General features: G+C 36.5%; 1 protein-coding gene across 1 annotated transcript; it reads left to right on the forward strand.

Annotated features, from left to right (window-relative positions):
• The first annotated feature begins 10,695 nt into the window (after positions 1–10,695).
• LOC130713279 (protein FAR1-RELATED SEQUENCE 5-like) lies at positions 10,696–13,502 on the forward strand. The gene is made up of 3 exons (XM_057563057.1): positions 10,696–10,776; positions 10,864–13,390; positions 13,495–13,502. Exons 1-3 carry the CDS (start codon positions 10,696–10,698, stop codon positions 13,500–13,502), a joined length of 2,616 nt encoding a protein of 871 aa, XP_057419040.1.
• The last annotated feature ends 1,459 nt before the right edge of the window (positions 13,503–14,961 follow it).

The raw sequence follows: 14,961 nt of genomic DNA on the forward strand, positions 1-14,961 counted from the left end.
AATTTATTAATTGAAAAAACATGTTTCTATGTTATTTCTTGTTATGTGAGATGTTTGATTTTTTTGCTTATATTATGGATCAGAAGGAGTTAGCCCATGAAATGAGTTAGCCCATGAAATGAGTGACGAAATTCGAAAAAAATTAAATTCCACACACACGTTTCAAAATATGATGAAGGAGAACTTTAACCAAACTTTCTCATGCTAAATTTGTGTAAATGTTAGAGTGTTGGTGAAAATTTTCAATTATTGTTTGAAATTCTTGAGTTTTAAAGCTAAATGTCCAAGAAATAAGTGACGAATTCCAAAAAAAATTGAATTTAACGAGTTTCATCATATAATAAAGGGGTGCTTTAACCAAATTTTCTCAAGCTAAAATTTGTTTAAATTTCTAAGTGTCGGTGGAAATTTCCAATTTTTTGTCGAAATTCCTGAATATTAAAGTATTAGCCCTTGTAATAAGTGACGGAATTCAAAAAAATTAATTTTTCCGAGTTTCATGGTATAAAGAAAGGAGACTTTAAAGATGTTAGCCCATAGATTTAGTTTCGAAGTCTAAAAAATTAATTTTTTTGAGTTTCATGGTATAAACAAGGGAAACTTTATCCAAGTTTTACTCATGATTAATATTATGATTTTTTGAGTATTGGTGGATTTTTTTTGTTTTTCGTCATAAATTATTTTCGGTGCAAATTTCTGAGTGACAGTGAAATTTTTCAATTTTTAGTCGAAATTCCTGAATTTTAAAGGTATTATCCCTTGGAATGGGTGACAGAATTCAAAAAAAATTAATTTTTATGAGTTTCATCATGTGATTAAGGTCAGCCTTAACCAAACTTTCTCAACGTAAAATATGGGCAAGTTTTTTAGTGTTGGTGCAGATTTTCAATATTTTTTCAAAATTCGTGAGTTTTAAAGATGTTAGCCCATCGATTTAGTTGCGAAGTCTAAAAAAATTAATTTTTTTGAGTTTCATGGTATAAAGAAGGGAGGATTTAACCAAGTTTTACTCAGGATTAATATTATGAAGTTTTTTTAGTATTAGTGCAGTTTTTTTGATTTTAGCCGTAATTCCTGCATATTAAAGGTGTTAGCCCATGAAATTGGTGACGAAATTCAAAAATATTTAAATTTCCCACGTTTCAAAATATGATGAAAGAGAACTTTAATCAAACTTTCTCATGCTAAATTTGTGAAAATGTGAGAGTGTTGGTGGAAATTTTCAATTTTTGTTCGAAATTCTTGAGTTTTAAAGCTAAAATGCCCATGTAATAAGTAACTAATTCAAAAAAATTGAATTTTAAGAGTTTCATCATATAATAAAGGGGTGCTTTAACCAAATTTTCTCAAGCTTAAATTTATGCAAATTTCTGAGTGTCGGTGAAAATTTCCAATTTGTAATCGAAATTCCTGAATTTTAAAGTATTAACCCATGGAATAGGTTACAAAATTCAAAAAAAATAATTTTACCGTGTTTCATTATAGGATGAAGGGTAGATATAACCAAAATTTTCAAGCCAAAATTTATTCAAATTTTTTAGTGTTAGTTGAAATTTTCAGTTTTTTGTCGAAATTTTTTAATTTTAAATGCATTAACCCTTGGAATGGTTGACATAATTTAAAAAATTTAATTATTTCGAGTTTCATCGTATGATTAAGAGGTGCCTTATCCAAACTTTCTCAACGTAAAATATGGGCAAGTTTTTTCGTGTTAGTGCAGATTTTCAATATTTTGTCGAAATTCGTGAGTTTTAAAGATGTTAGCCCATCGATTTAGTTGCAAAGTCTTTAAAAATTAATTGTTTGAGTTTCATCGTATAAAGAAGGTAGACTTTAACCAAGTTTTACTCAGGATTAATATTATGAATTTTTTGAGTATCAGTGTAGTTTTTTTGTTTTTAGCTGTAATTCCTGCGTTTTAAAGATGTTAGCCCATGGAATGAGTAACGAAATTTAAAAAAATTAAATTAAATTTCCCACGTTTGAAAATAAGTGAAGGTGTGAAACGACTAGAAGGGGGGGGGGGGGTTGAATAGAGTTTTGAATAAAAAAACTTTCCCCTTAAGATTTAAAGTGAATCTTTTCGGTTTATCTGAGATAGATGGTGCAGCGGATAAAGATAGAGAGAAGAGAGAAGCACACAAGTATTTTATCCTGGTTCACTTGATGAATCACTCAAGCTAATCCAGTCCACCCGTTAAGGTGATTTCTTCCTTCTTAGAATGAAGGCAATCCACTAATCAGATAATTGTTACAACTGCACTTGAGACCTACAAGTGACTAACAATACACTGACTTAGCTCACACTAAAACTCACTCTCTTAGTCTTCTCTAGGATCCGATCAACCTTGATCTCCTAAAGGAATCACCACTAAGATACACAGATCCTAGTCTTCTTAAGGATACATACCTACTCGGTCCCTTAAGGAAAATGAAACAACTGTTTGAGGTTGGTGTTTACAAAGGTTTGCTTCTAAATAAGCTGAGTGTAAACTAAATAAGAACAGATGAAGAAAGTGGAGGCTTGAATCTTTTCTTGTATTGCAGCTCTTGGTTTCTCTCTCCACACTCTTTCTTCTCTTCTTCAACCTTAAATAGTCCAAGGTGCAAAGGATATTTCTGTTGAGAGAATATGACCGTTGGAGGGCATTTCTGGAACTTCCAGAACCTGCTGTGGCTGAACCTTGGTAGGTAGGCTTTTGAGAATAGTACACTGCTCTTGTACTTCTTGATAGTGACATTTGCCTTTAACCATTGACTTCTGATCTGACGACGCTTCAAAGCTTCTGGACCTTCAGATCTTCTGGACCTTCAGAGCCTCTGGTCCTTCAGAGCTTCTGGTCCTTCAGAACCTCTGGACCTTCAGAGCTTCTGGTCTTCAGATCTTCTGATCCTCAGATCTTCTGGTCTTCAGATCCTCTGATCTTCAGAGCTTCTGATCTTCAGATCTTCTGATCTTCAGAGCTTCTGATCTTCAGATCTTCTGATCTTCAGAACTTCTGATCTTCAGATCTTCTGATCTTCAGATCTTCTGATAAATATATCTTCTGGTGTCAGAATCAGAACCTGTTTGTCAAAACACTCAAGACAAACGTTAGAGTATCATAATTGTTCATCCACAAATAAATACTTGTTATCATCAAAACATAGAGTTGTACCACATGACCAAATCTTGATCTTACAATCTCCCCCTTTTTGATGATGACAAAACCATGTATTTTGATGAACAACTCTAAACAAATAAACTGAATACACTCAGAGTATAAGGTATCAGAGTTAAAACTTATCCTGATGTGTATAGTTTATCTTGCTCCTTCTGAATTCAAGACTCGAGCTTGATTCTGAGCTAAGCTCCCCCTGAATCTAATACTTAATATCAACCACGTTAGAAGTATCTAGATTCTGAGCTATATTGAAGTATGTGATCAGAGTTAATTGAGTCATAAGATGTATCATAACATTGAGAGAGATGACATCAATCAGAATGTATCGTTAGAGCATAGAAATTGATCACATAAGGGAGTTGTCAATATACTATTAGTTCTTCCCCTTTTTGTCATAAGCAAAAAGAATGATGGAGGAAAAAAATAGTAAGAGCATAAGACGAAATACTCCCCCTCAGAAGGAATACCAAGGGATACTTGGCTTCTGATTAGCATATCTTCTGATGAGAGCAGAAGTGTGGTTCTGGTGACATCTCCATTCTGGACAAAATTTCATCTTCAGATACTTCAGAATGAGAAGCTATGAACCTACTCTTCTTCTGATGATGCAAGTCAGAAGTTGTAGTAGCATCTTCTGATGTTGTTGCTTCTGGTTTGACAGGTTTTGAATCTTTGTTTCTTTCTGAAACGGTCATGCTCATCTCTCCAAGCTTTTTCAGCTAGCTTTGACTTGTCAGAGTCAAGCTTATCATTAATTCTAACATGAATAGCGTTCAGAATATCAACAGAGGGGTTCTTATCAAAAACCAATGATTCCTTGACCAAATCTTACTCTACTGATGCCTCCAAGATCAACTTCACCTTCAGGTTCAAGTTTTGGATCTTGGGACATATGCCTTTCTCCCGTCATGTGTTGCCTGCATCCACTGTCCAGGTTCCATGGTTGGAGTTTCGATGGACCTATTGAAGATATCTGCAACATATATAATCTTATCCCTAGGTACCCACTTTCTGGGTCCTTTCTTGTTAGTTAGCCCAGAAGTTCTGACAACTTTGGGTCTTTCAGCAGGATAATAGAAAGGAATTTGAGCATGATATTTTGACATAGAGAAAGTTCCTTTCTTAAGAGATGATGCAGCAACTTCAGAAGGTTTAGAATAGACAATGCCATATATTCCATTTCTGCTTACGTCATAGATCATTGAAGCCATTAAGCTTCTGTCTACGCTTTCAGCCAGGAATCTTTGAAAAGATTTTTCATATTTAGATTCATTCTTACTAACAGAGGCATCATAAGTAATAACTTCTTCTAACTTAGCAATTTGATTTTTGAGCACAGAGTTAGAGTTAACTAAAGCATGATTACTCACATTTAAATCAGAAATAATTTTCTCATGTTCAGAAGGAGTCTTAGAAGCAGCAGATAAGTCCTTTTTCAGATTTTTATGCTTAGACAATAAAGAGTTATACTTATCCATGATATCAGACAAAGCATGTTTCAGTTCAGAGGTTGAGAAAGAAGCGAATACCTCATTTTCATCGTCTGAGTTAGGATCTCCTTCTGATTCTGAGTCAGAGTCAACTGCATCCTTTGACTCTGCTCCTTTGTCTTTGACAATAGCCATGAGTCCTTGAACTTCACCATCAGAGTCAACATCCTCTAACTCTGATTCATCAAAAGTCACCATCAGACTTTTCTTTGTTTTGAAGTGCTTCTTTGACTTTTTGTCCTTTGATGAGCCTTTGTATTTACTCTGCCTGTGCTTCCAAATGCAGTTGAGCTTTCTGGATATCAGAGTCAGCTCATCTTCATCAGAATATTCTGATGCTTTTTCAGATTCTTCTGCTTCAGCTTGGAGAGCTTTTGACTTCTCAGATTTGGATTTCAAAGCTATAGACTTCTTCCTCAGATCCTGCATTTCTGAGCGCTTCAGTTCATGGCATTTCAGTATGCTGATGAGTTCTTCTAAACTCATATTCTCAACATCTCTTGTAAGCTCTATTGAAGTCACTAAAGGCATCCAGCTTTCAGGAAGACTTCGAATGACCCTTATGACATGATCTTTTGTAGTGTAGCTTTTGTTGAGATGTCTTATTCCAGCCACAAGCAACTGAAATCTGGAAAACATATCCTCAATGGATTTGTTAGGTTCCATGATGAAGGATTCATATTTCTGGATCAAGGACAGCGTCTTTGTCTCTTTCACCTTTTTGTTTCCTTCATGTGTCATCTTTAAGGAATCAAGGATACACTTAGCGGAATCACGATCAGTAATTTTCTCATATTCTTCATATGAAATGGCACTTTGCAGAATAGCTCTTGATCTGTGATGATCTCTGAACTCCTTCTTTTGATCTTCACTCATCTTCTCCCTTGGGATCTTTACACCATGTTTATCAACAGGAGGGGTGTAACCATCAACAACAAAATCCCAGAGATCAGGATCAAAGTCAAGAAAGAAGCTCTTGATTCTGTCTTTCCAGAAATCAAATCTCTGACCATCAAAGATAGGTGGTCTTGCACTGTATTGATATTTGCTTGTAGTAGTGGTGGAATCCATGAGTTTTTCACACTGGCCCGGATCTACTGAACACTGTTAAGTGTGGTAATCAGAACTTGCGCTCTGATATCAATTGAAGGTGTGAAAAACGACTAGAAGGGGGGGGGGGGGGTTGAATAGAGTTTTGAATATAAAAACTTTCCCCTTAAGATTTAAAGTAAATCTTTTCGGTTTGTCTGAGATAGATGGTGCAGCGGATAAAGATAGAGAGAAGAGAGAAGCACACAAGTATTTTATCCTGGTTCACTTGATGAATCACTCAAGCTAATCCAGTCCACCCGTTAAGGTGATTTCTTCCTTCTTAGAATGAAGGCAATCCACTAATCAGATAATTGTTACAACTGCACTTGAGACCTACAAGTGACTAACAATACACTGACTTAGCTCACACTAAGATTCATTCTCTTAGTCTTCTCTAGGATCCGATCAACCTTGATCTCCTAAAGGAATCACCACTAAGATACACAGATCCTAGTCTTCTTAAGGATACAGACCTACCCGGTCCCTTAAGGAAAATCAAACAACTGTTTGAGGTTAGTGTTTACAAAGGTTTGCTTCTAAATAAGCTGAGTGTAAACTAAATAAGAACAAATGAAGAAAGTGGAGGCTTGAATCTTTTCTTGTATTGCAGCTCTTGGTTTCTCTCTCCACACTCTTTCTTCTCTTCTTCAGCCTTAAATAGTCCAAGGTGCAAAGGATATTTCTGTTGAGAGAATATGACCGTTGGAGGGCATTTCTGGAACTTCCAGAACCTGCTGTGGCTGAACCTTGGTAGGTAGGCTTTTGAGAATAGTACACTGCTCTTGTACTTCTTGATAGTGACATTTGCCTTTAACCATTGACTTCTGATCTGACGACGCTTCAGAGCTTCTGGACCTTCAGATCTTCTGGACCTTCAGAGCCTCTGGTCCTTCAGAGCTTCTGGTCCTTCAGTACCTCTGGACCTTCAGAGCTTCTGGTCTTCAGATCTTCTGATCCTCAGATCTTCTGGTCTTCAGATCCTCTGATCTTCAGAGCTTCTGATCCTCAGAGCTTCTGATCTTCTGGTCTTCAGATCTTCTGATCTTCAGAACTTCTGATCTTCAGATCTTCTGATCTTCAGAACTTCTGATCTTCAGATCTTCTGATCTTCAGATCTTCTGATCTTCTGATGAATATATTTTCTGGTGTCAGAATCAGAACCTGTTTGTCAAAACACTCAAGACAAACGTTAGAGTATCATAATTGTTCATCCACAAATAAATACTTGTTATCATCAAAACATAGAGTTGTACCACATGACCAAATCTTGATCTTACAATAAGATGAAGAAGAAATTTAACCAAACTTTCCCATGCTACATTTGTGCAAATGTTAGAGTGTTGGTGAAAATTTTCAATTTTTTTTCGAAATTCTTGAATTTTAAAGCTAAATGCCTATGGAATAAGCGTCGAATTCCAAAAAAATTGAATTTAACGAGTTTCATCATATAATAAAGGGGTTCTTTAACCAAATTTTCTCAAGCTAAAATTTTTGCAAATATCTGAGTCTTGGTGAAAATTACCAATTTTTAATCGAAATTCATGAATTTTAAAGGTATTTTGGAATAGGTGACGAAAGTCAAAAAAATTAATTTTTCCGTGTTTCATTATAAGATGAAGGGGAGATTTAACCAAAATTTCTCAAGCCAAAATTTGTTCAAATTTTTTAGTGTTGGTTGAAATTTTCATTTTTTTGTCGAAATTCTTGAATTTTATATGTATTAACTCTTAGAATGGGTGACAAAATTCAAAAAAATTAATTTTTCCGAGTTTCATCGTATGATTACGGGGAGCCTTAACCAAACTTTATGTACATAAAATATGGGCAAAGGTTTCAGTGTTGGTGCAAACTTTCAATATTTTATCGAAATTTGTGAGTTTTAAATATGTTAGCCCATCGATTTAGCTGCGAAGTCTTAAAAAAATAATTTGTTTGAGTATCACCGTATAAAGATAGGAGGTTTTAACCAAATTTTACTTAGGATTAATATTTTGAATTTTTTGAGTATCGGTGTAGTTTTCTTGTTTTTAGCCGTAATTCCTGCGTTTTAAAGGTGTTAGCCCGCAGAATGAGTGACAAAATTAAAAAAAAATTAAATTCCCTACGATTCAAAATATGATGAAGGAGAACTTTAACCAAACTTTCTCATGCTAAATTTGTGCAAATGTTAGAGTGTTGGTGAATATTTTCAATTTTTGTTCGAAATTCTTGAGTTTTTAAGCTGAATGCCCAAGGAATAAGTTACGAATTCCTAAAAAATTGAATTTAACGAATTTCTTCATATAATAAAGGGGAAATCTTCCATACGGCATCTCTCTGAGGAGGTACCGGTCCACCAAAAAAAAAAGGACTGAAACTACAATTATTTTTTTTTCGGCGCCATTAGTGTAAATGCGCCAGGGGCCTAGGTCAAACTTCAAGATTTGTTTCCACTTTCAGTCCCTTTTCCTCTTTAATTTCATATCCAGCGCCTAAAATATGGTATATTTCAATAGCTAGTCCTCTAAAATAGATCTGGGCTTCATCACCGTGTTCTTCATCATCATCATCATCAATACTTCCTCATCTGCCAGAACCATCATTTTCACTATCTCCATCATCAATTTTCATGCGGGAAGCCCATACAGCTGCACCAGTAGTTGTTGCTTGGAGGCCCGCGAACTTCATTTTTCCGGCGACATTCACAATCTGAAAACGTGTTCTTTTCCGCGGTCTGGTCTCAGATTGCCACGCCGGCGGATCCACCACCTTTGATCGGATGCATCACCTTTGTTCCTCTATAAAAATCCCACATCATCGTGGGTGGTCCATTCATCTCCGGCGGAACTCCGGCGTGGTGCCGCCACACATTCGTCTTCTCCGGCTAATAAATCTGGAAATTTTCCAGATCTGGATATTTCCCAGATTTTGACATTTTTCCCAAAATTGTTGTCTTAGTTTTACCTGCATAATTCGTTAAAGATGGATAAAGATTAATACCACCTTTCTTTTGAGACTTTTACCATGACCTCAGTGATAACTGAGGTCTTCCATTTGAGTAAATGACAATTACGGTACACTTAAATCAACGTAATGATGAATAGTTTAGTTTTTCATCTGATCCTATTAACTAACTGTTAGGAGTACAATAGTTGCGATAGTCATCTTTTATTATCTCCTTTTGAAGGAATTATTATTAGGTTGCCCTATCCATTAGTTATTATATAGTGAGTTAAATTATGTTGATGAACATCTTAACCAAACGTTGGTGATTCTAATATCTCGTATAAACTGATGTTATCTATTATTATAATGGCCTACCTAACATAATGTTACTACTTATATAATCTTGAATCAAACTGGGGTTAGTTAATATATGGTTCGATTAAACGAGTGTTGGTTGTCGACAGATGTCGGAAGTACTACCCTTGGTGGAGGGACTATTGAACATCTAGGTTAAACCACAACCATCTAATTCAATGACATGTTAACCCATTATTAGTTGTTAAAACGAAGAAGATGACATTAAAGGTAGTTAAAATTTAGTCTTTATTAGATGAGAGTTTGTTATTCTAATGATCCTGCTAACTAAATGTTGCTTAGTCATGCTCTAGCAAATCATATAGTAGGGTTAGTTGTTCCAATGATCCACTTAACCTAACATTAGTTATTTGATGGACAATTAAAGGTAGATGAAATTTAGTCTACGATGGAGGAGAGTTAGTTATTCTAATGACCCTTCTAACTAAATGTTACTTAGCCATGCTCTAGCCTTTCATATAATAGGGTTAGTTGTACGAATGATCTACCTAACCTAACATTAGTTATTTGTTGACAACGTAACTTGATGACTACATATAAAATACTCCCAATTGCATAACCAAGTTTGTTGTTAAAATTATCAACTAAACTAACATTAGTTGACTTAATGACAATGTAACGTGAATACTATCTTAGTTAAACTCTCAGTTGTCTATGCTCGAGGTTGAACAAAATACAGTACTGTACAAAATAAGGTAACCAATTACAATTGTATATGATCTTAAGCTAGGGTTAACTCAACTATATTATCGGCTACAGAAGATTATGTTTTAAGATCAAATCAGCAAAATAAAAAAGTAAAAAAAACATTAGGTAACTACTGGGCCGTCGACCACGTTAACAAAAAACGGCCTATATGTTTTTCTGTCAATAAAGGCCTACAGGATAAAAAAAATTAACATTTTAAAGGTAAGGCCCACCAGAAACGCAATGAAGAATTAGTCCAGAAAATAAAGGGAGGGGTTCTTTAGTGGTTTAAGCAAAGCTACAAGAATATTGACCAAAAAAAAAAAAGAAAGGATACAAGCACAATTCCGTCTTTATAGTCATTTCATCTATATCTGTGCTTCATAAAAAAAAAAGAAAGGATACAAGCACAATTCCGTTCATAAATAGTCATTTCATCTATATCTGTGCTTCATCTCCACACACCATTGATAAGCAACAAGAAGAGTTGTAACAGTCTTGTAGACCAGTTCAATGTTTATTTTTTAGCGTTTCCCTTGCATAGCTAAAGCACGAAAACTAGGTGTATTCCTTGTCGAGCAGATCCAAACCCTATCTTGTCTTCCACAATCGAATAAGATCATCCCTGTTGCATTGTGAGGCCTTCAAATCTGTTACGGTTTACTATTGTTGGCGCGGTTATATTGATTTATCTGGCTACCCGTGTGCTGTTAACGGATTTGTGAAGAAATTTGTTTGTGAGTATACTCCTTGAGATCGACTTCATCTCCTTTGAGTTGTGTGCGTTATTGTTATCTTTGGTTTCATGCATTTAATTTAATTTTATGGAAGTTAAAAACTATAGTGATGCGGCCGGAGTTTCTACTCTGTCAAAGGTCCTCTAAGTAAGTAATAAATTTGATATATATATATATATATATATATCTCTTGTGTAGGTCTGAGTTGATCCAATGAGCGACAACATGGAGGTTGACTCGAATTTTGGCCTGGATGAGGACTCGCAGAGTTCACCATCTAATGACTCGTGGTCAGCAAATGAGGAGGTATGCATTGACCGGTGTATTATGTACTTGTAACATACTTTAACCATGGCTGCGCACTCTAAGAATCTCCTTCTTGATTGTTTGTAGAACATATATGAATATGATTTTGGGGCCCTTGAAAATTATTTTAACGGTGATGACAGTCAATCTATGAATGAAGACGACAATGACTACGAGGACGGTCAATCTATGAATGAAGACGACAATGACTACGCTGATGGACAAAACAGCAATTCAGCTTATCAATTTGAGGGTGAGGGCCTTGGTGACCACGACGATTATGATCTTCATGAGACTGAGCTTGACTCCGGTGAAAGGTCGACAAGCGATCTCGATGGCGAAGAAAACAGCTCTATTTGTGATGAGGACGAAGGTTCGCCTGACACAGCTAACCCAGCTAACAATACAGATGATGTAGCGGGGGTAAATTATAACGAAATGCATGGCAAAATACCCGTCAATCCTGTCAGAATTGATTCAAAGGATGACTTTCTCCTTCTGGATCTAATGACCATGAGACTGGAGGAAATCATGAGGTTTTCATTTTTGAGCTTGGAGCTGGCGTTCGAGTTCTACTGTTGGTTTGGAAGATTGTCCGGATTCTCTATTCGTAAAGACACCAAACGCTGGACCAAGAAAGGAGAGGTACGCCAACAAACTTTTGTGTGTCATAGGGAAGGCTTTCGCAAGAACAGTGATGTGAAGCGGACAGCTGAGGCTAGGAGTAATTATAGGTGTGGATGCAAAGCTAAATTACGGGTCCATATTCAGGGTTACTCAAAACGGTGGTACATCAGCTTGTTTGTACACGCTCATAACCACGACGTGCTCCAAAGAAGCCATGCAGCAATGTTGGCTGCACACCGGCAAATGCACGAAGCGGATATCTTGAGTTTGAAAACTCATTTGAGTTCGGGTCTAACAACAGCCGACGTCTACAATTCACATGCTGCACAGGTTGAGGGGTATAACAACACGCAATACAGCTTGAAAGATCTGCAGAACCAAGTTGGGAAGCAACGACGAGCACATGTTTCAGATGGACGCAGGGCATTAGATTATCTAGCCTCGTTAGGTATCAAAGACCCATCTATGTTTGTGCGGCACACGGAGGACGTTGATAAAAATCTGGAACATTTGTTTTGGTGTGACGGGATAGGTCGGATGAACTACAGCGTGTTTGGGGATGTTTTAGCATTCGATGCCACATATAAAAAAAACAAATATCGGCGTCCCCTCGTCATATTTTCATGTGTCAATCACCATAATCAAACAACCGTTGTTGGTGGTGCTGTAATTGGCAACGAGAATGAAGAAACATATGTGTGGTTGCTAGAGCAGTTGTTGGAGGCAATGGACAAGAAGAGTCCAACAGCAGTTATCACAGATGGAGATAAGGCAATGAAGAATGCCATTCGGAGGGTCTTTCCCAATGCCACTCACCGACTCTGTGCGTGGCACTTGATGTGTAATGCAACCGATAATATCAAAATTCCTGACTTCCTCCCTAAGTTCAAGACTTGTATGTTCGGTGATTTTCAAATAGGTGATTTTAAAAGAAAGTGGGAATCATTGGTTGAAGAATTTAATTTACATGAACATCCGTGGATTATTGACATGTATGCCAGAAGACATACTTGGGCTGCGGCCTACTTTCGTGGTAAGTTTTTTGCCGGGTTTAGGACTACATCTCGGTGTGAAGGGTTCAACGCCCAACTTGGGAAGTTTGTCAAGAGAAGATACAACTTGAAAGAGTTTCTACAGCACTTTCATCGTTGTCTCGAATACATGCGACATAGAGAAGTTGAAGCTGATTTTCGTTCAGGCTATGGAGACCCGGGTTTGAAAGCTCCACCCCTTTTTCAAAGTATTGAGCTTTCAGCCTCACGTATTTTGACCCGCCAATTATTCTTCCGATTCCGTCCCACCATTGTATCTGCCGCTGACATGATAATTTCTAATTGCGAAGATACCCTTGGCATGTCCATGTACACGGTTAAGCGGTCCCAGGAATCTAGTAGGGAGTGGCTTGTTTCATACTATACGGCTACATTTGAATTCCGATGCTCATGCATGAGAATGGAAAGCATTGGTTTAGCTTGTGCCCACATCATTGCTGTGTTGGTTGATCTCAATATACATAACATTCCCAAGTCACTTGTGCTTGAAAGGTGGAGTCAAGGTGCAAAGGATCATTTATGTGAAACGCCGGGGTCATCCCCGTCGCTTTTCCGAGATTCCGCGGTCCTTGCCAGGTATGTTTGTATGCTCGAAGCCTGTAGGAAAATGTGTACACTTGCTTGTCCGCTTATTGATGACTTTCGCCAGACATGGGAGATTGTTGGAGGTCACACTCAACACTTGGAGAATAAAAACAATCCCTCAGTTCCAGAAGGTGTCACTGGAACTCCATCTGCTAACGCAGGTCTAACGACTCACCGGCGCAGGGGTCGTCCCCGTGGACCGTCAACTTCTCGATTGAGGGCAAAGCGACCCTTGAAGTGTAGCGAATGCAAAGTGATTGGCCACAATCGCTTAACTTGCCCATTGGTTAAAGGAACGTCGACCGATGGATCCTCCATGGGAGGGGATCATGAATTTGATGACTTTGAAGGTGTTATTTTTTTAATACCTATGATTTTTAGTGATCATTTCCATGATTAACAAAAAAACAAAAAAAAACCGTATAAATCTTACTTAATTTGTTTCATGTTGCAGCCTACTAGGACGCCACGGACGGGTAGGGCCATATGCTGAGCATTCGGTATCGTTGGATGTCTGAGACTAAGTGCTATGGAAACTGTTTAACGTGATGTAATGTTTTAATCCATTATTTGTTGCCTTTGTATTATTGTAATGCATTATTAAGGAGTTTCAGTTGCATTAGCACAAATTCTTTACCGAATATCGCATCATAACTTATGGATATTACTCCCCTCCGTCCCCATATATAAGTCACTTTTTGAGATTTTTTTAATCCCAAAATATAAGTTAATTTATATTACCAATGTAGTATTTAATGCATTTTTCCAAACTTACCCTTATATTTAATATGAAAGACATAATGTAATCTTGAAAAAAAAATTAATTTCAAGAGAGAAGTTGATGTGTAATCTAGGAAACTCAATAAAACATTTTACAAATTCAATACTAGTAACTTATTTTCTTAATCCTAGAGAATTACGTAAAAGTGACTTATAAACGAGGACGGAGGGAGTATTCGACTATGAATTCGCTGTCGTCTCAAATTCGCTCCCGTGTAGTTCTTGAAACTCGGCGTGCCAGCTAAAAGGAGTTGTCTTGAAAAAATCGAGGTGCCAACTTTATGTCACGCAATTATCATCGACAGGTTTCAGATTGGTGTCACACACTTACGAGATGTTTCAGCTTTATGTCACGCTTCATTGTGTCCTTCGGCGCGATAGCACACACTCTGAGATGTTCTCAACTGTTGGTCCTTCATTAGCTTTATGTCTCACAATTATCTAGGTCACCTTATGATGTCAGGCACGTTCTTCCATTCCATAAGGAAGCTTCATGGAATCCGTCTTTATCCTAATAAGACAACCCGGCTTTCATGCCCAAATACTGTAAATAATCGTGGCTTACTTACTACCATTCCTTACAACAAAGATCGCATATTTAGAAAACAATAACTATGATTAGTTGTTTTTGGAAGTAAAAAATATGATTAATGTATTACATTACGAAAATAGCATACTTTCCATTATATTTAAGTTTTAACATTTTCTCTTTATAATTAATGATATTATTTTATACAGCGGAAGTATAATTAATGATGGAGTGAACAAATTTATAGAATTGATACAACTAATTTGAGGGTATTGTGTATATTGTTTTAATAGTTTAAAGTAAAACGTCTTATATTTCCTTAAGATATTAAAAACTAGGTAAGCCAATATCACATTAAATTTACTACTAACCGTTTATGGTTAAAAATGTGATGATGGCCAAAAAAAGAATAATGGCTTTGCTTTTTTAACTGTACCCTTAGATGTGGATGTTTTGATCCTTTTTTATCTATTATATCCTTACTAGTAAATGAAAATTAAATTCTCATTACATCAATTCAAAGTCTTGGGTAGTAACTGTAAATTAAATTTCATGAAAGTACCGATAAGATATTCCAAAGTTATATAGAAAAAGGTGTTAATATTAAATTAT

The sequence above is a fragment of the Lotus japonicus genome, chromosome 4, assembly GCF_012489685.1.
Source record: "Lotus japonicus ecotype B-129 chromosome 4, LjGifu_v1.2".
Classification (NCBI taxonomy): domain Eukaryota; kingdom Viridiplantae; phylum Streptophyta; class Magnoliopsida; order Fabales; family Fabaceae; genus Lotus; species Lotus japonicus.